Source organism: Phycodurus eques, chromosome 6 (assembly GCF_024500275.1).
Source record: "Phycodurus eques isolate BA_2022a chromosome 6, UOR_Pequ_1.1, whole genome shotgun sequence".
In the NCBI taxonomy this organism is placed as follows: Eukaryota; Metazoa; Chordata; class Actinopteri; order Syngnathiformes; family Syngnathidae; genus Phycodurus; species Phycodurus eques.
The window spans coordinates 23,864,465-23,891,454 of NC_084530.1; the positions used below are offsets into that span (position 1 = coordinate 23,864,465).

The following is a 26,990-nucleotide window of genomic DNA, read 5'->3' on the forward strand; positions in this document are numbered from 1 at the left end:
ACAAGGGTTCATGTATTCATATTCTGATTATGCAGTATGGTACAGAGGCCTACCGAGTTGCTAAACTCTAGCTACACGTCGACCCTGTAAACAAAACTATGACTTTGAAGCATTGGATATCAATAACACAACCACGACTTCTGACCATTTATTTATTTTTTTTGCCACTTGCGTCATATCCAGCCCAAAAATGTCACCACAATCCCCCCAAAACCCAATATTTTGGCTCAACTGTACATTTTTATGTCAATAATGGCAATAAGTTAAAAACAAAAAAGGACTTGTGTTCTTTTGCTGTTTTAATTTTTTTTTTTTTTTTTTTTTTGCGCCGCTACTCGCTTGCAGTGCAGTGCATTATTACGGTAATCATGCCAACCACATCACAAATATTCCTGTCATAAAGGTTTTTTTTTTTGTGTGGAAAACCAAACCACAGCAGTCCTCGATGGGAATGTTTGACCTACTCCTTACGTCTTTTACACAAGATACGAAGATGACATCAATGGATATTGAAGGGTTAATATCTCAATCCGGCGAGACAAAAAAAAAAAAAAAAAAAAAAAAAAAAAGTCTGGTTTCTCCGACTGGCTAAGCTACGAGAACATTCTTACCGGACGATAGTGAGAATGCAGCCAGACGAACAAAAAAAAACAAAAAACAAAGCAGTAAAGTTCTACATGTTAGATTATATCGTGACATCAATGTTTTTTGTCCACAAGTTGCTGTTTTGAAAGAAAAAAAAAAATGCTCACAGAGAGCGCACGCAATGTCGTTTTCTTACATCACACCACAATTTTTTTTTTTCGTAAAATCATGTCATCACTTCACTGAACACTGGCTCGAAAGTGGAATGTCAAACACTCGCGGATACACTTTGGAATCTTTCAACATGCAAAAATAAAAGGAGGTGAATCCCATTTTGCACATGTCGGATGTATTCTTGTAAACAGTTGTTTTGGCCAACTGTCTCTAACTAATGTGATGTTCTTACGTGAGCGAAAATCTATTATAACAATGTTGCTGATAAAAAAAAAACAAACAAACAGATATTTCGGACTGGAGTTTTCTTACGTTACGTCACAACTTGTGTTTTTCGTAAAATCACGTCATCACTACAGTTATCAGTGGCTTGGACGTGGAATGTCACATACTAGCACCGCCAAAAACACAAAAATAAAAATACTGATAACTTTGGTATGTGCACCCTATGTTACATATCGAAGATATTGAAAAAAATACCATGACGAAGGATGGCGGATGTATCATGACAAACAAATAACACTTGCATAAATCTCCTTTTTTACAAATATTATTATTATTTCTTGAATGTCAGAGAAAATCTATTGTTGCCGATTAAAAATCAACAACATCTACTTCCCACCATAGTTTTTTTTTACGTTACATCACAGCTTGTTTTTCGTAAAATCACATCATCACTTCGATCACTTATCGGATGTGCGACATCACCTACACACACATCAGATACAATTCGGATTTTCTTACGCGACGTCACCACTTGTGTTTTTCGTATAATCACATCGTCACTAATCATTGGCTCGGACGCAGATTGTCACACTCAATGGAAACGCTTTAGAATCGCCCACCTCACACACGCAAAATTCAAATAGTGAGAAAGTGGAGATCGTAAAGCCATTGCTACCTTTTTGTTTGTTAACTCTGTTACCCAAACCCATTTTCCAACATGCCGAAAATATTGACGATAATATCGGTTGTGTCGTCTACCGTCGCTGACTAATGTGTTTTTCCAGAACGTGAGTGAACATTCTATTGTAGCGACATCACTGATTTCAAAACAGAAAAACAGAAAACACCCCAAAACTGGAGCTTGTGAGTCCAATTTTGAATGTTGAGATGACGGCTTTTCAAAATATTTCATAAAACGATAAAAAAAAAAAGATGTAACACGTACTGTTATAAGTGAAAAAAAAACTAGCTATTTAAAAAATGTATACATGTGATGTTTTTTTTTTTCTAGAACATGAGATAAAATTGTATCCTTACAATTAAAAAAATCAAACATTAAAAAAATCTTTGATTTTATATGGAGCAAACAATCCGTAGTTTTCTCATTTTCATGTCACATCTTTCGTGAAATCAAGACATCACTAATCAATGGCTCGGACGTTGAATTTCACGCACACTGCCCCCCCCATGCAAAATTAAAAGTACTGGTGGGAGATGGTTGGAATTTAAACTTTTTGTTCACTAATGTTGTTATCTGAACCCCATTTTGCACAACATGCCAAGACAACTGCTGTCCAAAATCTAATTAAAAAAAAAAAAAAACGGGAAAAAAAACAACAACAATGCATCGGAAACCCAACGTTGTTTTTCCACACAGGATGCCAAAAATATGAAGAAGAAAAAAAAAGAAAAACAAACAAAAAAATATGGAGGATGTCGGCGTCATCCATATAGGTGAAAAACACTTGCTTTTGATCTACCTTTAGATTGCTAAAAGATATGATGCACATGATGTTTTTTTCTTGAGAAAATTACATCTACTGCAGCTGACGTTGACAAAGTACGGAGACGGACGTAAAGTGGGATGGCGGACTATGAAATGTGTGAAAAACGATGATGGACAACCACACAAATGCAGAATCGAAACTATTCGATGGCCGCTTGCTGCTTTGTTGTTGCATATAGACGCACTCTGTGGGCTCTATTTTCCGAAACGGCGTAAATCCTGCGTAGCGGGCGGCGTAACTGTTGCGCCAGAGGCGGGTTAGACCGGTAGTGGTAATTTCAGAGACCAGGGCAGGCCGGCGGATCTGAAAGTGGGCGGGCTGCGCCACTGTGGGAGTTTTTACATATGACTTCAGTCGCCGCCAATCAAAGCGGCTCCTCTCCTTCCCTTTAAATGTGGCACAACTGATGCCATGTCTCGACGGAGACATGGCATCGTTCTCTGTGCGGAAGAGGACGATACGTAATCGCGGAGATCCGTGCGTGAATGGAGCTTTGTCACTACTCTGGCCGGTGTGGCAACTAAATAAATACAGAATGAGCCGGTGATAACCACTAGTGACTTAAATATATCAGCAGAGCTCAATATGTGATGACCTGTGCCCAGATCAAATTCACCAAAATTGCATTAGACCGGCAGTCTACTTTGCGCCAGAGCTTAGATGTGGTCTGAGCAGGTTTAAAGGTACATGCAAACATGAAAATCAGGATCCGCCGGCGTTCGCGCGCCGTCACGGATGCACTGTCTACGAAAATAGAGCCCCTTAAGTTGGGTTCAATTGGGAATGAAAGGGTTTTTCAAGGAAGAGATGATTTTTTTCTTTGTTGTTGAATTTTTTTTCAACGGTCATTACTGCATTACAACAACGAGCGGCAGGTGGTGCTCTAGTGCGGCAGGGGCACCAGGATGTCTACGTAGTTGATGGGGAAGAAGCCAGAGTTGCCGTGCAGCATCCCCTCGTACCAGTTCTCGTCGATCTTGTTGGTCAGAGTGATGATGTCGCCCTCCTTGAAGCCCAGCTCGCCCTCGTTTTCAGGGTCGAAATCGTAGAGGGCGCGGCAGCACGGCTGGTCCATGGGGGCTGGAAAAAAAATGTTGGTAAGAGTAGGAAGGTGCACCAAAAAATAAAATAAATAAATAAATAAACTGGATTGATTGGTCTCACCTGGTGACCGGGCTGAATGCAAGAAGACGGGCGAAAGGATGCGCCGCAAAGCCGAAAGAGAACGCCAAAGAAGGAAAAGGTCAGTAACAAGACGGCTACGACAACAATTTGACACATCGTGGTTCATTAAAGGTGCAGTTTGAAATTTTGGTCATCAAAAGTGGAACTACTACTATGCTAAGCTAACCTGAAGCACACGTTTCAAATAAATGAAGAAAAATGAAAGTAAAGAAAGGTAAAATAAAATAGCGTAATATTAACAACAACAAAAAAATAAAATACAAAACTGAAATAAAATGTACCAATTAAGTAGAAGTAAATTAAAAGACAACAAAGAAAACAAAGCACACCCGCCACCATAGTGAGGATAAGCGGTACGGGAAATGAATGAATGAATGAATTACAAAACTAAAACTAAAACTGAAAAAAAAGAAATATATATATAACAGTAATATAATAAACATAAACCTACAAATTAAGTAAAAATAAAAATGCAACTAATAAAATGACTACAAAGAATAAAACAGAATATCAACTAAACTTGAAAAAAAAATCCCAGGTAAAAAAAAGTAGAAACAGAAAAAGTCCATTTATATTTTTAAGAATGTCTAAACTTTGACTTATTGATAACTATTTATGTCAATTCCACACTTTATTACTTTAAATTAAAATGTGATTATTATTATTATTATTTTTTTTTAAACAAAATAAAATTCTTAATGGTTTTGGTTGACTGAAAACCTGAAATTAACTCCAAATTTCCTCTTTTTTTGCTCAAGGGACATCAACCCAATAGATTTGACCTTTAACCTCAGCCATCCTTTTCTGACAAACTGCAAAAGGATTGTTTTTTATATTTTTGTGACCTTTCGAGTGCAGCAGAGCAAAATTCATTAGATTTTGTTATTTCGTGACAGTAGCCGTGGATTTATGGCCATAACTATTATAATTAAATAATTAATGAATTATAATTTTTAGTAAAATAAGAATATATATTAAAACAAAAAATACAAAATAAATTAAATTGGCATTACTTTCTTCGAAGAAATATATTAAAATAACAAAAATGTATTGTAAAAAAAATACATTAAAAATAAGCTGAAATTGAAATATTTAAAAATCAACATCACAACAACAATAAATATATATTTTATAATCTGTATAAAAATAAGCTACAATAAATTTATTCAAATTAGAATCACAAAAATAAAATTAAAATTAATGAAATTGAATTACAAATTTCAAAAATAAATGTTTTAAAAATTGGTTCCAAATGTTTCAAAGACACATTTTTGTTTTGGAATGGGGCTGACTTTTATTTTTGGGGCTACTTGTGTGTTTCCCTGAGTGTCAAATCTTTTACAACAAAAGACGAAACAAGGGAGAAACAAGGGGGTTAGAAAGACAAGCACACAAAATCAGTGAAGACGATTTTTGTGCGCTGCAATGCGGACAAAGAGGAACCGCCAACTGCATTCAAATGAAAAGATTAACGGACGAGGAAAGAGCGATCCGGAGATGTTGCGTCTCCTGCCAGTCACTCGTGCTCACCTGGTGATCTTGCTGTGAAAGGGGAAAGGAGAACAGAGGTGAGACCTCCCCCCAAGAAAATGCATCACAGCAAAATCAAATGTAGATGGATGGAGAGATGGGTGGAAAGAAAGAATGTCAATGAGGGTGGGTGAGCAAACTCGCTCTTTTAACATAAAAGGCGGGGCGACAATGGATGAGATGACAACGCTGAACCTTCTGCTTTGTCTCACCTGGAGACCTCGCTGCAAACGGGAAGCGGCGGCGTGAGCGGGAGGGAAAAGAGGGAAGGAGGGAAAAAACACAGGAAGTCAGTTCAAGTCCAGGATAAACGTGGTGGTCAAGTGAAGCGGGGACGTGGGCGGCACGGGTGACCTCAACGAAGCCTCACCTGGTGACCTCGCCCCTGCGCCAGTCAACACAAAGGAGAAAGGGAGGAAGAAAAAAAAAACGTTTATTTGTTGCCGATTGCGCACGTTAAAAAAAAAAAAAAAAAAAAGAAAAGTCGAAAAAGGAGCTAGGGAAAAAAATGAGAGAGAACATTAGCAAACGGAATAAGGATATGTCCACACAAAACCACTTGACAAGGAAATATTAGTCAACAACCATTCATTGACAACTAATCGATTATAAAAATGAATATGATCATTCAGTTAATTGTTTAGAGACCTTGTTTCACTTCAAATTGTCCAAATCCTCAGATTTTAGCCTCTCAACAGTAAATATGCTCAGATGTCTTTAGTCCGCCATAAAGGCAGACATATTATCTCTTTTTTTAATTAAAATAAGACATTTGCAAACGTCTACTTTTACTTTGGAAAAGAATGATCAACAGTTTTGCCAATTTTCGGACCAAAAATAAGTACCAAACCAGTAACTGAATCCTATTCAATTTATAGTTCTGCATTTTTATTTTATTTTTTTACACTGTCAATTTGAAATCATGTCTTGTTCTTCAATAAAGGGATGGATATTAATTTTGTTATCCAATTCATTGATTAATCCCAAAAATTATTGACAGATTTATTGATTATTAAAATAACTGACTTGCAGCCCCACAACACTTATTTTAATGTATAGTCAAACACACTTCAATGTTGTTACTTAAATAGAAAACCATTAAGTTGATCCAGCATTAAGTTGTTAATGTGTAATTTTTCAATATATTTTTTCATTTACACAATTTATACAATCTATACAATATTTTTAATATACTTCTTTTTAGTTATATTAGTGTTTCAGTTTACTAATATATTGTATGTAATTTAAACGTTTTAATTGAAAAATACAGTTGTAATTGTTAGCAGGGTAAATTTGAAGTAAAAGTCAACACATACAGCTATTTAAAAAAAAATATTAATCCAAATGTAGGTTTAAATTATTATTTGATGTGCATAATTGATACATATCTATTTGACATTATTTTTCCATTTCATTTTTTATTATGAAATCCTTTTTTAAATAACATACAATTGCAATTGGTTGATTTATTTGTTTTCCAAAATTCCCGAGCTGTGCTGTATTTGTGTGGAGATGACCTCCAGGTGTTGCTGTGAATTCTCAAATGGTAGCTACATGCTAATTAGCAAACGAATTGGCACAAATGCTTTTAAAAAAATAATAATAATTTAAGTTGCTCATTTTTGAGAATTGACAGCAGAAATTAAAAATAAATGAATACAAAAGTAGAAATGTCAGTACTGCTTTAAAATAAGGGAGACCTAATAAATGGCTTATGAACAGGTTCAAAAACATATAATAATGCCTTAATAAACACTTATCATGACTGTTTTCAATAGGTTTGGGCTTACTATTTGGTTAGTGGGAGGAGATTTAATGACAGATTGCAGTTGTTTAAGGCTTTATTGAGTGTTAACAACCAACTGATAATTACAATAAGGGAACCCTCATAAATATATGATGAATGCATTAGTAAAGGTGTAATAAAGCCTTAATAATCAGTTGATGGCAAGTCTCAAGTATGAATCTTCACATTTAACTCTCTTTGGTTATTTAATGACTTACTGCAGTTTATTAAGGCTTCATCAAATATTAATAACTAATTGATAATTATAACATGGGATGCTAAATAGAGTTAATTACACTAATACTAACACTTTCTTAAACCTCAATACAAAGTTATTATACATGACTCACTTAAGAGTTTTCAATAACAAATGCGCTCACGATTTGGTAGGTGAGTTGGCTTACATCAATTTATTAAGGCTTTATTATTAATTAATAAGCTAGTTATTAACCAATTTATAAACAAGAGTACTTGTAAAGTGGTACCAAAACATGCCCAGAAACAGTCTTTTCTCGATGGGAAATGGTTTATTTTCGGACATGTTTCTGAGCCTGTTTTTGCAAGGTTCCTGGGTCCGCACTCACCCGGAGAACGAGCGCTGTGAATGCCTCCATTGTGGTTCTCGCTGATGGAGGAGAAATCCAGAGTGGTGCGAGGCTTGGGGAGGTACTCTTTCCGGGGCTTGTGGGAACAATCCTTTATCCTACACAGCCGACGACACAAGCGCAACTGGTCAAAAGGTCCGAAACAAAGGGAGGCAGAGCGAACACACTGAAAAGATGTTGCTTCGCTAAACATGACACAAAAAAGTTATGTAGTAAACACTGTACCTCATACAGTGTTTACTGTATTACTTAGTCTAAAAAACAGTATCTGCCAATAGAACAGGAAAATTGGAAAGATTTCATCAAACAAGTAAACACGACGAGCCTCAGAAAAACCCACCAATGTCTTGAGTGTATTTATACTCCTTAAACCGATAGAATTGAGACATGTATTTTCAGCCAAATTTACTCATGACCCGTAATAAAATCTGAACAATTTATAATACGCTTATAAGATTTTTAAGGGGAAAAAAAACGCGAGATGCTCTCACACAAAAACTGCCTGCCTGGTAAGGAGACATAGCAAGCATATTTTTGCCTTAATTTAAGATAATTTCTTTACCTAATAGCGTAGTTGTCTAAGTCATATTTGAATATTTTCGGAAATCAAGAAAAAAAGCAACAAATTTGACAAACACGAAAAGTCAAGTTGACTCGATTCAACTTTTTTTTAGCAAGCACAATGGTATTCTTTATTGCTGTTGTCACAGGAAGTTCAAAATCATTCGAGTGGACTTTGAAGTAACCACTGACCGTTCATCGATCTTGCTGCACAGCTGCGTGAGGATCTCGGCGGCCCGGCTGTGATATTCCACCTGAGCGTGGACCAACGCCGCCAGCTGGCTCACCTGCTCGATCTGTCAACGCAAAAAGGTTTTCGATGATTTATGGCACCAAAAGGCGGGATCTCTTATGGCTCTTATCGCATCGAGAGGAGCCAGATCAGGTGATCTTGTTAGGATGCCCCGTGAACCAATGAAGTTCGTAAATCAAGGTTGTTTGCCTCCTCACAATAAGGCCTCAGAGTTTCATTTTGATGAAGACTGAATGATTATGATGAGGACACTTTATAGTGACACATATTAACGCCAGGACTTCTGTGACGGCAATTTTGCGAGGTCTCTGTGCGAAACGGGCTGGCGCTTACGTCGCTCTCCAGCAGGTTAAACATGCTGAGCTCGGCGATGTCCTTGGATTCGTCAAACTTCTCCAGCGCTTGCTTGAGCTCGTCGTCCGTCACTTTGCCCTGGCGCTTCTTCTTGTAGTCGAAGTCCAGACGCCGGCCCTCCATCTTCTTCAGGTGATGCTGTGAGACGTCAGGTACGACATTCAGCACAGTTGGGCGTAAGTCATGTATCGGTATGTGCTAGTCATACGTAAGTCTCAAGTCTGAATCTTCACATTTTCAGAAAGTCCAACACTTCCGATGACAAATCGAGTCCCCCACTAAATTCCAAGCAAGTTGAGTTAAGTCATCACTTAAGTTAAGCAAGACAAGTAATAAAATCTTGCTCAGTCACTACATTTCGCACACTCTAGCCACTTTGCACTCAGTATCTGTACTTGGGTTAGTTAGCTCTCGTCACACATTCGCAATAGCTTATACGTAAATAGCTTTTAATGGTCCCAAACCAGTCTCTGTATTATCTATTACATTATTACCTTTTCAATTAATCACACATGCGACATGAAGCTTAGTTCATATTTGATCAGCTAATGGTGCACTAAACTGTTACGTTAACATAGCTTTCAGTTCAATGTCTGACATGAAATCAGGCTAAATAAACCCTTCTTGTTTTTGGTTAATTAGGATTACCAAAACTATTTCTATTTGTTAAATGTCAGAATAATGAGGATTTTTTTCCCCCCATTACTTTCTTAAAAGTCAGAAGTTTAAATAAAGTCAAATTACTATGTCTTTAAAACACTTTGGGAAAACCCAGATGATGTCATGTCTTTGGAAGCTTCTGATCGGTCTATTGATAACATTTGAGTGAGAGACACAGTTGTGGATATATTTGAAGGCACAATGGAAACACACTCCGTCTTTGTGTAGCATCATGAAAAGTCAAAAGAAATCAGCTGAAACATCAGAAAGTGAATTGTGGACATGCACAAGTCTGGTTCATCCTTGGGTGCAATTTCCAGATGCCTGAAGGTGCCACATTCATCTGCTCAAACAATTATAACCAAGTATAGACAACATGGGAATGTCCAGCCATCACACCGCTCAGGAAGGAGATGGGTTCTGTGTCCAAGAGATGAATGTGCTTTGGTTTGAAATGTACATAGCTATAAAAAAAATAATAATAATAACAATAATAAAAAAAAAAAAAACACAAGCAAAAGACGTTGTGAAGATGCTTGCTGAAGTTGGTAACAGTGTGTTATTATCCACAGTGAAATGAGTACCGTACTGACATGGGCTGAAAGGCCACTCCCAGGAAGAAGCCATTACTCCCAAACAAACACCAAAATGCCAGATCACAGTTTGCACAATTTTTTTGAGTCATGGAGTCCTGTGGTCTGATGGAACTAAAATGTAACTGTTTGGCCATAATGAGGATCCTTACGTTGAGAGGAAAAACAGGGAAGCTTGAAACTTTGAAATGCGTGGGTGGCAACATCATGTTGCGGGGTTGCTTTCCTAAGGAGGAACTGGTGCACTTCACAAAATAGATGGCATCATGAACAAGATCTCAAGACATCAGCCAGGACTTTTGGGTGCAAATGAGTCTTCCAAATGGACAACGACCTGAAGCATACTTCCAAACTGGAGTGTGGCTTATGGATTTACAAAGCCCTGATCTCAATCCTATTGAAAATATTTGGCCAGACCTTAATAGGCATGTGCAAGCAAGGCGGCCTACAAACTTGGCTCCCTTACACCAATTCTGTCAGAAGGAATGGGCCAGAATTCCTGCCAACTATTGAGAGAATCTTGTGGCAGGATATACAAAACGTTTCACCCAAATCATACCATTTAAAGGCAATGGTACCAAATACAAAAAAGTTCTGACTTTGAAGAAAGTCATGAAAAATTGTCTGAAAAAAAAATATCACTCTCTCATTATTCTAACATTTAACAAACAGAGGTAATTTTGGAATCCTTGATTCCAAAATGTAATCATCCTGTCATAGCATACGAGCGGGTTACCAGGTTTGCGTGGACTACACCAAAAATATATTTTCATTCAAAAGAGAAACCAAATAGCACACTTGAAAATTTAAATTGTCAAATGTTTAGTCATGCAATTCAAGTCTAAGTCAAATCAAGTCTTTCATAAGTTCCAGCCAAGCAAGTGCCAAGTCCTAAACTTGGCGATAAAGTCTGAGTCGAGTACGAGTACGAGTCAAATAATGCGACTCGAGTTCCCCACATCCGCCATTTAGTCTTGAATGTCATCTGTTGGCCGAGTTAATATGAAACCAACCTGGATCTCCTTGAGGTCTTTCTCGTGGAGGTTCTGCAGCGGGTCGATGAAGTTCTGCTTGACTTCCATGTCCAGGGCGTCCTTAACCTCTGCCAGCTCGCGCATGCATTCGCCGGCGTCGATCAGAGCCAGGCCTGAGGAACACAAAGCAAGCTCAGCCGCGTCGACAACAGCTCGGTAAATGAGATGTGTGCAATGTGCAATATTATGCATACATACTGGATTATGCATATCAACAGTTTAATACACAGTATATATATTCTAGCTATCTTAAAAAAAAAAAAAAAAAAAAAAAAAAGTCTGTCAGCCACCCACCGAAATTGGACTCCTCGCTGAGCTCCCGACCGAAGCGCTGCATGGACTCTCCCAGGACGGCTTCTGTCTGGGTGTAGCCGGGTCCCTTCTCCTGGCCGCGCATGCGAGACATGGAGTTCATCATGCTCATCTTGGCTCTGGTGGCTGCAAGAAAAAAAACACGATGGATGTTGACTTGTCCTTAAATGCACATCGATGAACACGTAAAAGGTCAGCTTTGCCACACATTTTTATGAGTTTTCCTCTCAAGATAGTCGTGGCCTGAGCACACACAACGAACTCTTCATTTGAAAAGGCTTTTCCACACTTAAAAGCACAGAGTTCCGCGGGGATGTTGATCCTGGTGACAAGTTATGATTTGGAGTGGCGGCGACTACGACAAGTCTCAACAAGCCACCCCTGAAAAAGCACAGGAAGTCTGTCATTTTGGTTTGAAGCAGCCATTTTAGGTTGCACACCAGGATTATGGGGGAAATTTCAGCCCACGAAGCTAATTTCACTTAGCGACATGAACTTTGGTAGATACTCTATGTCGATCATGAGTAGACATACATAAAAGTCTCAAGAAGAAATGCCCAAAAAGATGCCCAGTTTTGTTCAAAATGGTCATTTTAGGTTGACAGTTTACGGCCGATGGACCTTGTCTTAGAGATTAGAACATTTGTTCGCAAATTTGAACCACATGTCCTAATGAAGGCTGAGGCAAAATTGGGAATGTTTTTAGTGTTTGTCATTGCGCGTTGGTGGAGCATAGCAGAGAAGCTTGACTAGCCATCCCTAAAACCTCACCAACATGCTGCAGGCATGCTCATTTGGTTTTTCATAGGAAAATTCAGCCCTTGAAGCCAGTTTGACTTAGCAACATGAAATTTGGTAGGCATGACTATCATGAGTAGACCCCCCCGCCCCCCCCGCCCCCAAAAAAATGTCTCAAGAACCCATGGCTGAAAAGACACGCCAAGTTTGCCATTTTGGTTTGAAGTGGACTTTCTGGGTGATTTGGCCCATTAGCAGGGGTCCTCCTAGAGATTTTGTCCGATTGCTACCAAATTTGAACCACGTATACTAGACAGATGGCCGACACTAAATTGTAAAGATTTTTAGTTTTCGCCATTGTGAAAAACGCAACAAAAACTGTTTCAAACAATTTACATTTGGCAGGATCCTTCATTTAAAAGTTTAGTCCCTGAAGCCAGTTTCACTTAGCAACATGAAATCTGGTAGACATCGATGAGGAAATCCACAAAAAAGTCCACTATGGTCCATTTGGGGTGATCTTGGCTACGAGAGGGATTGGCGACGCTAAGTAGCAGAGGTTTTCATAATTTGTTTGAAGAATTAAAAAAAACAACAACAATAAAAACAGGAAATTCTAATAACGCTGAGAATAGAAATAATGAGCATCTGGGCATTGTCACCTGGGTTGGGCTGCAGGTACTCTGTAGTCTTGGTCATGATGTCCATCACTGCCCGGGTGGTGGTGTCCACCTTCTGCACATGTGAGAAACCAAACTTTGATAATAATTCTTTACACACTTGTTGCTGATGTACTGCTTCATGGAGTTCTGTCTCGCCTTTTCCATTTCAGTGAAGTCCTCATCGAGCTTTGTTCCCTCGGCTCCGCCCACTTTCTCACTCACTTTCTGCAAAAGAAACACACAACATGCATATTTTAATTTATTGTTGGTTGACGAGACCCGAAGCTTTTAAACAAATTAGCATGGATGGGAAATATGAAAAAATGAAGATCTCGGCCAGTGTCTTGTAATGGATGTTGTCAACCAGGGAGTTTCCACTGTGTGTCATACTTTTTATGTAGTGTGACTATACACGACTACTAATACCATCCTCAATATTAGGTACACTATCACAATAGCCATCCATCCATTTTCCAGCCAGTAATCCGTAACAAATTTTTGTAACGTTTTTTTTCATGAGAAAATTTGCACTCTACAGTATTGTAACTTATAAAAACATACATTATACATTGACAATATCATTATATATATATATATATATATATTTATATATATATATATATATATATAATTAAACTGCTTGTGCATCATGATTTCATGCTTCCGTGCCCATTGATTTTGTTTTCCTTCTGCTTTTTTTGGCTTGGACAGCTAGGGGGCAGTATAATACAAACACACACATTATACACACAGAAGCGTTTCAAAACTATGTGACTGAGTAAGCTGCAGTAATATGAGTTGTGTTTTGCAAAGGATAAAGAAAATATACCTGCGTGTATTGGTATATTGTATTGTGTTGGGTTTCAGAGGAAATACAGGCAACTGTTGTGGAGTAGACAATGTTCTCGTCCCCAGAAACACACACACATGCGCACACACACACACGTGCACACACACGCTGTCAATCATTCATATTTCTGCCTCCTAAACCGGAGCTGGATGCTAGCAGTTGCCTGGAGGGAGGGGCAGTCATCTGACACAATGAGGACATGGACACATTCAAACACACACACACACACACACACACACACACACACACACGCGCACTCTGCCCTCCGAGAAATAAATGAGACAGATGGTAAAAAAACAAAACTAAACCAAATAAAAAAACTTTCTGGCAACATTTCCACAAGTGAGTGAAGGAACATTTGTTCAACCGAAACAATACATATGACATTTACATGAAGCTATTTATTGAGACGAGGCGGGTGAAAATATTAACACCTTTCCCAGTATGATGCATTGCACTTCTCCACCATTAACCACCAAAAATAACCATATATTGTTCAATGAATAATGAGCATTTTTAATTTCGTAGAAGCACTTTCGTTTTGCTGTCGCTCTTCAATTAGATGTCATGAAGTGTACCTAATAAAGTGTCCGGGGTGTGTATGGTTAAAGAAGGTGATCTGTGATAGAGTGATGGATGGATGGATGACGGGATGGAGGGATGGAGGGAGGGGTATAATGTTAAGCCCGCGACAGCAGTTTAGGCAGTGGAAGACTTCCTGAGGATTTGTGCGCTCTGTGAGTCATTTCAGCAAAAGACACACACATACACACCCTCGACTCGACTGTCGCTCGCACGTCACTACGATTTCTTCTATCCACGCCGGTTGCCACGGAGACAGTTATCTGCCCCGCGCCGGGCTCGTCAGGTACACAATAAGACGACGATACGTACGATACATGATAAGTGCTGCGCCCTTGAGGGAGATACCTGCTTCGTAAATCACCGCTCCAGCTGCTGAATTTGCATAAATAGTGTACATATTTAGCGTACGCTCCTTAGCTAAGGGGGCAAAAAATAGTATTAAACACAAATAGTCTTGATGGAGTCATATAATGAGTGTATTTGTGGAGCGGAACCGCGGTTGAAGACCCTGAAAAATGAAGATACGGCTAATTATCCCGTCTTGATGTTTGTAATCAGTCTGGCAATGTGATCGAGACTCAACACAGGCTTCAAAAAGTGTGTGTTTTTTATTTTTATTGTATTTTTTTTAAAGACTACACATTACCCTTGCATTGCATCCTCGGGCCTTTCAGTGTCCCACTTCTTCTCAGCTAACCTTTTTCCTTGTATGATTTCCCGTACTGTGAGATTCCGCCACCATCTTCTTCTTCGACTTCGACCCACAGTCGCTGAATTTCCACCGGCGCCCTGCAGGTTGACGGCACCGGTGGCGGACCTTGTTAACCCGGGCCACGACCGATCCGGTATGGAATTCTTTGGATGAACGCTCATATTTGTTTGGCAAGGTTTTAAGCCGGACGCCCTTCCTGACGCAACCCTCTGCATTTATCCGGGCTTGGGATCGGCCTACAGTTTGCACTGGCTTGTGCCCCCCCCCACCCCCCATAGGGCTGCGGAGTAGTCTAAATAGTCTTTGATGTTTTGGAACACATTCCAATGTTGCATTTGTTGAATATTGTAACTTTGATGATTACAACGACAAGAATGTTAGATTTGCTGAAGAGTCAAAATTGTCTGATGTTTTGGAAAACACGGATGTTAGACATGCTGATTATTTTAAACTGTCTTTAATGTTACAAACGCATCCCGACGTTCCATTTGAAGACTATTCCAACTTGTCTTTGACATTTACAAAAACAAAAGTTAGATTCGCTGAACAGTTCAAAAACCGTCTTTGTTGGTTACGAACACGCACATATTAGATATGTTGTGGAGCCGCGGTAAATAAAAAGATGATGAGACGAGAACCAGTCATGTCACTTTACGCTCCACATTCAAACGCGTTTTCACATCAAACAGCCAACCACTCCCTTTGAAGCCAGCAACTCCCGTTGACCCTTTCATCTCCTGCCCCTTCCTTGAAGACACACCTCCCTGGTGAATGTCTCCCTCTTATGGGTCACTACAGTGATATTTAGGAAAGAGGTGGGGGGAAGACAAATGACAATAATGTAATTTATGTCGATTTCTTTTTCGGTCACTAAACGGGTTAAGTTGGCAGCACCGACGGCAACTTCGTCCTCACATAGTTGTGCTTTGATAAGTCGCGGCGAGGGAAACGCTCCAGGCGCCACATCACTTCTGCACCTGGCACCCACGAGTCAATCAGACCGGATTAAATGGTCTAAATGTGGAGAGGAAGCGCCGCGGGCAAGCTAGCAGGCGACCTCGCTGCCTCTCATCACCCAAAATCACCCGCATCATCAGCCAACGCTGTTTACCGCTCTCCCAAAAGACCTCGAGTGGCCAAATGGTCCGCGTACGTCCGGGAAGAGAAGAAAGGGAATGCTTGCCTTTATCGCCTATTTAGCCCGATAATGACAATGTTGCAAGTTCTTACTGTGCTGCATCGCTAATCCCACTTCCTCCCACAGTCCAAAAACATGTACAGTGCTAAACCCCCTTATTTTGCTGATTTTTATTTTATTTTTTTAAGCAATCCTTTTTCATGGGTTTTCACAGTTTGCTTACGCACCGTTATGGCCTGACGTGCAAATTAGAGCCACAGTCGCCGATGCGCTGTACGGTCTCTCTATATCGTGGATTTATGAACACTTCAAATGGTCTTTGATTTTTATAAAAACATACGTTAGGTCCCCTTCATCAAGGCCTCAAACCTCAACATGTCAATTTAGAAAGGCAACTTAACATCATGGTTTCTGGACTAACATCAGGTTTTGTCTGACGACCTGACGCCTCCCCCCTGACCCCCACCAAATACCAACCACACAAACAGGAATGGCTTCTTTTTTGGCCATGAAGAAACCCATTTCCTGCACCATCTTCTTAACTGTCTGAGCATTAGGATCGCTCACATGGCTGCACGCTGCTCGACAAACTCCAACCCCGCCTCCACCGTCACCCATCCACTACTACCCTCCCCTTCCTGCTCACGGCTCTAATCGGAGCCTTCCTGCCTTTAAATATACACACGGCGTGGAAGCGGCAGATTATAAACGACAAGAGTGATTAGCGAGGCTATCCCGAGGGACAGGTGAAAAAAAACAACAACGGAGTCCTTGCGACGAATCTTGAAACCCCTTTTAATGTAACCCCTTGTCACGCTGCACGGGGGCCCTAATAGGACAGCGGCGCCAGAGAAGTGATTAAGTCTAGCTACCATCGTGAGAGAAGTCCTTCAAAAGTGGACGCACACAACAATACGGAGAGATCACATCGGAGATCAGTCATGAGCGTCCACTGGAATTTAGCGCCTTACGTCTAACCCCTGACTTTTTGTCCGAACATGAAAGACGGCGCAGACGCAGACGTGACCGAACATGATTTGTCCGCTTGGTTACGGCTTCGTACAATCAAGGGAAATCCATTTGCTCTTCGTAAACCCCGAAGCCCAGCGCCAAAACACCGGCAGTCAATTTTTAGGATGACGCTAATCCATCTTGACATCCAATCGGCAACCAGAGGGGAGATTCAGATATTCTAACAAGTCACACGAGCCCTGTTCTTTTCCCATGTCAATTGTCAGTCATTTACCTTTTTTTTTGGCCATTCGCGGCAGGGCTCGGTGCCTGTTTTACCATGTTTTTTTTTTTTTTTTAATCTCAATTTTTTCAATCTCTAATTATTTTTAAATCTCTAATCAACAACTATTGACTTTGAACTACATCACACACACCCACCGTGACTCAGCTGCCTCGTCATGGTATCTACAATGACCTCCATGTTTATATGGCGCATTTGTCACGTGATGGCAAAGCCTTCGCTTATGTAACAACAGCCGTGAGAATGTTGCCTCGGAGCCGAGCACGCGCCAACCCCCGTCCCTGCGGCGCTACGTCGGCGGGGGAGGACGCCAGCTGGCACCCTACGCCTGTGTGTATTTGTGTGAGCGTGTGTGGTTGGGATGCACAATAATGATGATGATGATGATGGTGAGAGGAAGACTGGGGATGAGAAAGCACACACATGATAAAGGCGAAGGCATATAAATTTTTTTTTTTTTTTTAACAGCAGTTTCAACCCTCCCACAGACTTTAAACACATTTGAATTTGTGCTTTGAACACACTTTAAATGTATTTGAATACACACACACACACGCACGCACGCACACAAACGTCAACATAACGTAGCAAAAATACTCTATGCATGATAGTGTGTGAGAGTTCGATAGGTGCCTTTAAGAGGCGGGGCCTGTCAGCAAGTCTGCGTGTGAGTATCTGCATTTAATAAACGGCTAAAAAGTGCAGAGCGACTCTTTTCCCACGTGTGAGGGAATTACAGTAAGTACAGTGGCTACTACTGTAAAAACCCATAATAAACAATCACTATAAACATAGATTTCCAGGAGATAGCGGGAACTTCTGTGATTAAAAAGTAGGTACGTAGGCTCCGCGAAACTGCAGGATTAAATCTGGACGATCTCCACTGTCACATCTGTCGACTTGTACAATGGCACAAGAAATTTATGGGGACAATGTTGGCTAAACCAATCCACCAAACTGAAAAACAACCACCAAACAATCAAAAATATGCGCACTAGCATTTTAGACAAACGCTATAAAGTCATTAAACTCACCTTTTGGCATTTACACGTAATAATAAATATCAGAGAATACAGCCATATTGTAATGGCGGGGTAGACTACACATATTGGGAAAGAATCAGAAAGGTGCTGTCAAGGACTGCCAACAAAATAGGACATCTCAAAAGCACATAAAAAAAAAACACTAACAATGAATTCCATCTGACAACAACACCATGAGTCCACTAAATGGTGCCAAAGTTAAAATTGTATTTAATTAATTCATTCATTTATTTATTTTTTACAAACTGTATTGACTGAGCACGAAAACATTGTATAGGCAACATATATATATTTAAAAAAAATCTGTGAATATGTGGGGGTTCACTGGATGCAGTTGTTGTGAAGTGAAAAAGGAGTTAGAAACAAAATTCAAAAAAGACCATTATCGTAGAAAATCAGAGAAAGGTCTGGCTCGGAAATATGGACGCACACGACATTATGGAGCAACCACACAGTCTACTCGAACAATAAACTAATCTCCACGTAACGTATGATCATATTTAATACTTAGCAGGGAACTGACTTACAAGCCACCACCCTTGAATTGAAATGCTTCGGTGCTGCTGTTTTGTTTAGCAACTGATGGGCTCACCAGTTCACTCTTAATGTCTGCGTCAATGAACTTACACTTATTACCTCTTGTTTCTTTTTTTCTCTGATTGGAAAAGGGAGGCGTTTGTCTCAAGTGGACCCGGAGGGCTACTATTTGATGTACGTTTATAAAAAAAAAAAAAAAAAAAAGACTGTCATCACGCTGCATTTTTTTTCGGGGGGGGGGTCCAGTCATCCACAAGAGAGATGAAGACAAGCAAGACCATACATAAAAGTGATGATTCACTTAATCACTCCTGTGTGGAGAGTGACCTAAACACACACACACGCACACCCTTGTGAAACATTCCCCATTTTATACTACTCTGATTCACCAAAACAATGGAATATGTGCCAACGAATAATAATAATCAACCATATGCATACTGTGCATATTTAAAAAAAAAAATATATATTATTAAGGGGAGTGCACAATTAATTGCCAGGTGTGTCGATCACTTGGATAAATGAATGCCACACCTTAAATAAATGTTTATTGTATCAGGAAAAATAAACAAAATACATTCATATTATTTGTCAATATTAATATAAAATTGCATTTTTACGAACGAAGGCCTCCTTTTTTTTAAATTTTTTTTTATTTTTTTTAAATGAACGCCTTACCCTGAATCAGCGCCTGGTACGCAGTTGAGAAAATAAAGGCCTACCAATCCACCATATGAGAAAACATTGTGGGAATGTTGTAGTTTTTGAGAGCGGAAAATTCCCGCTACATTCTGGTGAGTCCACGTTAACGAAGACTACATCAGCGTTATTTAATATCACAGTCACGATGTGAAAAGATGCAAAGCGCGCAAGAAAATCGATGCCTGAGCCAAACGAAAAGAGCAAAATAAACCAAGCAAACAAAGTTGACTGAGACTCCCTGAGCGCATTACACATTCACAAGCGTGAAGCCGCAAAGATGACGTTTGGCCGGCAAGAAGATTCATTATCACGCCTGATGAAGACAAATTGTCTTTCGAGGGAGCTTAAAGAGAGCCGAGCGGTAATGCACCTTAACGCAGCGATGCGTTCACACTCGGATCAATAGAAACACAAACAAAACAAAAGAAAAAGGATGAAAAACAGATTCTTCTTCACTGCAGAGATTCCATCAGGCCGCAACGATCCTTTGCTAAAATAATAAAGAGCGATGCATCCTGGGGCCTGGTTGACCTAATAAAAGAGGAAAAATATGAAACGCCTCTGCTGTTTTGTACACTTCATATTGACTATCATTTTTTTCATCTGATGTCTGTACTGATTAGATTTTCCCGTATATATATATCTACTCTAGACCAGGGATTCCCAAACGGTCTTTTTGATGGTTCTGCTACAACTTGAATGAATGGGATTTGTTTTGAACTGTTTTTTAGCTTGTGTGTAGGGATGATTGTGAAAGCTCGTGCGCATCCAGGTCTGCCAAACGCTCAAGATTGCTACGCAGTACATTTTGGGAGGAAGATAGATTAATTTAAAACTGCAAAATGTGATTTAATGCAGGTGCAAATGACACCACTGTGCGTAACCGTGAGGAGGGGCAGAAAAAATGAGAGGCGACTGGGAGAACGCTCGGGTAAAGATTTTTGTAATGCCAGGAAGGCAGATTTTTTTGTGACATATTCAGCAATGTCATTTTGGAGATGATGAATGAGCCACTGTATAAGATGACTTGGAGACAGTCACAAGAAGGAGTCATGCCATATCACCTGTGATAAAACTCCTTCAACTCCATTTCTTTGCAACTAGGTCATTTCAGTGCAACGCAATAATGGGCGCTGGCCTCTGCCGAACGAGCACCCAGGAAGAGTGAAATCAAACAAAACATGGCATTTATGTGTTTGCTAGTTTCCTCAAAATTAGCAGAGTGATGGCTTTTTTTTCTGTAGCTCAGTACTATGTTTGTTGCTCTTCCGCTGACACTTCCAATTCCATCACTTCAGACTTGATTTTGCGCTTTATTACATTATACACACTTCACTACACACAAAGTTTGGTCACGCTCGTACCTTGTGGAGTTGACTTATAAGAGTTTCACATTTTACAGTGAGTCATCAAACATCTCCGCTGTATTCCAGCCACACACAACGACTAAAATCTTCGTCATGCCTCTGTCTGGTACATGCGGTTCAAATTTGGCAGCAAACGGACATTATCTTGATGAAAAGTCAATCTTTGAAAGACCCCAGCAAATGGCCAAAATGGCCGCTTCAAACCAGAATAGAACACTTGCTGTGTCTTTTCGGGAAATGGCTCTTAATCCTTTTTCTGTAGGTCAGCTCATGATAGATTCACTGACAACATTTTATGTTGCTAAGTGAAACAGGCTTCAGGGAGGTAACATTTCAAATCCTTATATGGCGTGCTACCGAGCCATCTTTGGGCGGAAACCTAAAAGTAACTGTTATAAAAAGCCCCAAAATATTTAGCCCACTCATAATCAGAATGTATAATAGACATTTGTAGGATAATTGTAATATATATATATATATATATATATATATATATATATATATATATATATATTAAGAAATTAAGTATTGTCCTTAAATCGACTTAAATGTTAAAGCATGTTGGTTGTTTACGCCACAACGCGTGGGTGAGAGGTCGAAAATCAAATGAAAATGAGCAAATGAAGTGTGTTCGGCAAGCCTGCAGCACCTGTGGAAAATGATGAAGAGTCTTTTTTTCCCTCACTGTTAACACTTGTACAGTACAAATACAGTTGATTTATGATTGATAATGGTCTTCAAATTGGTTGTGTTTAGGCCCATTAAACTCCACACACATTGTTCCATCTATGTGCCGGAGTGGTCGCAGTCACGCGTGAATGTTACGCAAGATTAAGGCTGCACAAATTCTCAGTCAATAGGATGCAAAGTCACCGTGCTCGGATTAATGACAGATTAATCCTGCCCGAATCATCCAGCCTGTGGACAGCGGGGGGCTGGGGAGAGCAAAGATGGTGGTGGGAGGGGGGTTTGTCATGAGGGCACGTGGCAGAACAAATGCCATCATGTTGTTTTTGTTCTTTTTAAATATCCCAAAAGCACAAACAAATGGGAGGTTGCGCTTTTTTTTTTAATTTTATTTTTTTTGTCTTCGTGGAACAACAAATTATGGCCCAAAAACCACATACGGCCCACTCCATTCTTTCATCTGGCCGATAAAGCATCCAAATGGTATTATCGGGAGTCGTGTCACATTTGTTGCGTTCATTTGGTTTTTTTTCTTTTTTAACAAAGAAAGATTGGTTAATTAACACATTCACTGCCATTGACGGCTTTAGAAGTCAAATTTCCATGTTAACTGGGAAGGCTGGCAGTGAATGAGTTAAGCTGTATTCTTTTCTAATTTTCAAAAATTAATTTCATGCATTAAATAATTGGATAATTTAGTTATTGTCAATAATAAAATAAAATATACCAGTGAAATAAACAACTTGAGACATATATTTACTTTTTGTCAAATGAAATAATTGGCTATTTAAATTATTGTGAATGATAAAATAGTTAAACAGTTTTACAAGTCATTATATATTTATGTGATATTATATATTTGTTCATATTAAAATAATGACAAATATTGAAATAAAATGAGAAATGATTAATTTCTATACCTACATATATAATTTTAAACAAATTTATATTAATTTTTTTTTTTTTAACCTCATCTACAAATGACCTGTACCACCTGTCCACTTTAAAAATCAAAGAAGCACAAGAGTTTGCCCACCTGTGATATAAAAGGTAGTAGAAGGGCAGGCTTTTATAGGACAAAATATTTTCTCTTTTTAGTATTCGAGTCATGATTCCAAGATTTCCCCCTCCCCCAGAGTGAAAAATGGTACAGTCCTGTCAATTTCCGTCATCATCAGTGAACCAGGAAGTGGGCTGAAACAAAGAATTCAGCACTCTACAATTGTTTTGCGCTTCAGTAAAATTTTAATTGTTTATCATTTGGCTGTTTGAGTCATTCTTGATTTAACGTTTCAAATTGAGTTTTCTCCCGAAATACAGAACGTACCACCTGCAGCCGGACACCACAATGAAGAAAACGGGACAAATCGCCTCTCTTTGAGAACGGACGCTGCAGCTGCCTGCAAGCGAGACCTCCTCTTCCACTTCCTCCTTCATCATATTTCTCTATCAATCCCTTTCACCCTTTCCCACAATTCTCAGCCAAACACGGTACGAGTGGGAGCTTCCCATTACGCTCATTTGCATGAGCTAATTATGGACAAAGTCCACTCTTTGGACCATTCAACAGCCGGTGAATGACATGAGCCCCAGTTGCATCCGCAATGTGACACCAGGCACGGGCCGGTTACCGGTTTCAAGGTGTACCGCGGTTTTAAAAAATCACGGTTTCAAAATCGCCCAAAAAATTCCATCAGCGGTATGAGGAGTGGAGTCGTCAGTTCAATCAAAGTGACCCGACTCCTTTCCCAAAGGGTCCCTGGAAATGTCGCTTCCAACAAAAACGGTATGACTTCTTGAGACTTTTTTGTGGATCTCCTCGTGGTAGACGTGACTACCACATTTCATGTTGCTAAGTGAAACTGGCTCTTGGGAAGCTATTTAGTGTTTAATGGCGAGTCATCGAACTTCACCGCCTTTCTCCACCCACACACATTATGCGAAAACTCAAAACATTTTTCACAATTCAGCATCGCCCATCTGTCTCATTTGCTACGTGCTTCCAATTTGGTAGCAATTGCATTGGAGCTGTTGTCAAGGATAAGTCTGTCCAAAATGGCAGAACTCGAAGCCACGTTGAGTTCCTGACCGATTGTTGAACTTCGTTCTTGCCGATACGCATGTGCAAGGTCTCTGAGGCTCTAAACAACACGTGTGCATAATGACATATTGCCTTTTATAACCGTGCCCTTCAGTCAATGCGCTCAGCCAATCAACAAGCCTGAATGAGGCTTGAAGAAAGTGACAAGCGGCCTCCATTCGATTAGCTAACGACGACACCACCGACCCTCAGGGCAATTTATGAGAGGACACATTATGTAGAATCGACATTTTAAATTGCTTAATTTTATAGTTAAGTCTCTAGAGTGCCTGGCCTCTCATCAAATGTGATATTAAATAACCCCCCAAAAATCTTTTGTGAGCAGACTACAGTAATCCCTCATTTATTGCGAGGGTTACATCCAGAACATCCCCAAATTCACAAAGTGGCGACTATGTTAACATTTACATGGGTTTTTAAAGCTTCATGCCTATAATAGCAAAATATATGGATGTGAGGTGCAGGTATTATTTTTATCCACTTGGGGTCGCCATCTTCACATTCTCAGTACTGTATCTGTGACTGATTGCGTGAGACTTTAAAAGGCGGGGCCTTGCCTGTTGAGAGACGTCAGAGTCAGCGAATGAGAATGTAGAGTTAGCTGGACGTTAGCTGGCTAAACCGTTAGCCACCAGCGGCACGTCGTGTGTAAATATGTGCTTTTGTTTATTACCTCTGTTCAATAAAGTCATTCAAAATGCGACAGTGGGACTGTCTATCCTTGACCACGGGTGGAAGGTTGACAATTTGTGCTAACTAGCAGTGGTAGGCTACAGTAAATTATCCAACGATGTTTGCTTTACCGTAAACGTGCAGTAGTGCGCTTCGCAATCGGCACGTTTCACTTCAGCTTCTTTGATTAAGTGTGAAATGATCCCAAACATTGGACATTCTCTGTCAATGTGCACTCTTTCCAACTGGCTCGTACTCATTGCTCCGCTGTAACAGTCCGTGTGGAAAAATAATCACCGCAAAATCCCGTGAAAAATCTGCAATAGAGTGGAGCCTCAAAAAGTGAACCGCAATATAGCAAGAGACGACTGTTGACTAAAAACGTGTCTGTGGGAGAGTCGGTCTGTGATGTCACAATTTGGTGAAATTTACATTATGACCGAAATTGGGTGGACATGTCTATCGTTACAGAACACCCGCAACAAAAAGCAAAATCGACCGAAAGCCCACTCGTAACTTGCAAATCTCTTAAGTCAAGGTACCGCTGTCTTTCCATTTCTATGATTTCCCCGTCAATTAAGGAAACAAACTAGACCCAAACACATCCCAAGAATTTGCCTTTCAGAGCCTCTCAAGATTCAATCCACTCTTCTCTGCAGAAGTGAATGCCCCGGAATGTTCCACGCACTGAATAAAACATCAGCCATGGCCTGAATACCGATGCTGCAAAAGAAAGAGGAGGAGGAGGGTAGGCGAGTACGGCACACCTTCACTTCATTTTCACACAGCAAACAACGCATCATTTCCTTTTGGCTTAATAAATGAGGCGACCGCACCAAGCAGTCCCACCGCGACCGGCTAAAAATAGGCACGTTACAGACAGCCTCCGTCTGCCATTAACCCCCCGGGAACAAATATGACGCCAGGGAACGCGCCGACCTCGCACGTGAGGCTTTAAAACTCATTTGGATGCACAGGCAGAAAATAGCAAGCGCGGGAAATCATGTTTTCAATGGAAGTGGCTTCACAGAGTGTCTGGGGAAGACAAAAACAAAGAGGGGAGGGTACAACCGCTTGAAAAACGCATCAGGTTTCCGTCACAATTCAGCCCACCAAGACAGTTTCAATTAGACATGAAATTTGGTCGGCATTTCTATCATGAGCAGACTCAAAAGTCTCAATAAACCATGCCCGAAAAGACACAGGAAGTCGGCCATTTTGGGCTGAAGTGCCCATTTTCAAATGTCAACATTCAGCTCCTGAAGTCCGTTCCACTTAGCGACATAAAATTGGGTAGGCATGTCTCTCATGGGTAGAGCCACAAAAAAAAAAAAAAAAAAAAAGTATCAAAGACACAGAAAGTGTTCCATTTTGGTTTAAAGTAACCTTTCCCACGGATACTTCAACGACAGACTCGTCCAAGACAATTGAAAAGAATTTTTGTTGTTTTTCAGATCCCATAGACTGTTTCTCTTAGCAACATCAAATCTGGTAGACATGTCTATATTGAGTAGACCCACAAAAGAAAATCCTCAAGAACCCACGCCTGAAAAGACACACGAAGTCTGTCATGTTGGTTTTAAGCCTCCATTTTAGGGTCATTGTGGCCATTTCTACGGGTCCTTCAAAGACAAACTTGTCCAAGAGGTTTTGACCCTTGTATACTAGACAGATGGACAATGCTAAATTGTTAAAAAAAAATAAAAATAAATGCTTTTGTTATTTTATTGCCTTGTGGGCGAAGTTTGATGACTCGCCGTTTCCTGGGCACCGTTGCATGGCCGACCAGATCAAATACTCTCTCGGGCCACATTTGGGCCCCCGTGCCTTAGCTTGCTACCGCTGGTAACGTTTTTCATTGGGTGATGCCATTGTTGCTTGATTATTTTTTTTTGCCTTTAAGTACAGCGGTACCATACTACTGTAGGTACCCCAGAAGACTGCTGCCGGAAAGTGGCGCAGTATTGATCGACTAGCCGTAACAGTCGCACTGTGTGTAAACAAGGCTTTAAATCAGAAGCCTGACCAGTGCGTCTCTGCGGGAGGAAGTCCCAAAAAGCACCAGGGGGGAAAGTCGTGAGTCAAAGTCAAATGAAGAATTCAGTGTGGTCAAAAAAAAAAAAAAAAAAGGGAGGGGGGGGGGGGGGGGGGGGGGGGCGGCAGAAACCTTTTTTTCCCCCCAGCAACCCAGAAGGCAAATTACAAAGAGGAGTAAGAAAAGTGCTGCAGGTGCTTGTAGCTGCAGATGGAAGCATGGATGGGACACGAACCGCTGGACCGGAGCCATATTGCAATCATATAACAACAGAGGAGAACATTCGCGCGAGGAGGTTTTGTCCTCTGGCACGCCGACACAGGAAACATGATCAACTTGATCATTTACATGACATGACCGACACGACTTTCTGCAATGAAAGTGTCATGGCAGGTTGTATAGAAATTACAGTGATATAACAAAAAAAAAAAGTCTAAAAAAAAGTCTAGTCTAAAATAAAAGACATCTTTTAGACTGCCATAGTCTGAACGTTAAAGTAAAACGCAATCAATGATGATGATTATTCTGTATTTTTTTTTTA

General features: G+C 40.1%; 1 protein-coding gene across 2 annotated transcripts in view; it reads right to left on the reverse strand.

Annotated features, from left to right (window-relative positions):
* Window positions 1–297: 297 nt before the first annotated feature.
* Window positions 298–26,990, reverse strand: part of sh3gl2a (SH3 domain containing GRB2 like 2a, endophilin A1) — a 34,109-nt gene continuing 7,416 nt past the window's right edge. Inside the window, exons 2-13 of one of the 2 annotated variants that reach the window (XM_061679977.1) lie at window positions 12,922–12,990; window positions 12,766–12,838; window positions 11,348–11,491; window positions 11,033–11,166; window positions 8,746–8,904; window positions 8,352–8,455; window positions 7,578–7,696; window positions 5,578–5,592; window positions 5,420–5,431; window positions 5,208–5,219; window positions 3,657–3,668; window positions 298–3,572 (exon numbers count right to left, since the gene is read on the reverse strand). In XM_061679977.1, coding sequence (XP_061535961.1) covers window positions 3,376–3,572; window positions 3,657–3,668; window positions 5,208–5,219; window positions 5,420–5,431; window positions 5,578–5,592; window positions 7,578–7,696; window positions 8,352–8,455; window positions 8,746–8,904; window positions 11,033–11,166; window positions 11,348–11,491; window positions 12,766–12,838; window positions 12,922–12,990 — 1,050 coding nt within the window. In that variant the 3' untranslated portion in view covers window positions 298–3,375. Of the gene's footprint in view, window positions 3,573–3,656; window positions 3,669–4,804; window positions 5,432–5,577; window positions 5,593–7,577; window positions 7,697–8,351; window positions 8,456–8,745; window positions 8,905–11,032; window positions 11,167–11,347; window positions 11,492–12,765; window positions 12,839–12,921; window positions 12,991–26,990 lie in introns of those variants that run through there. The other variant, XM_061679976.1, reaches the window with a different exon arrangement.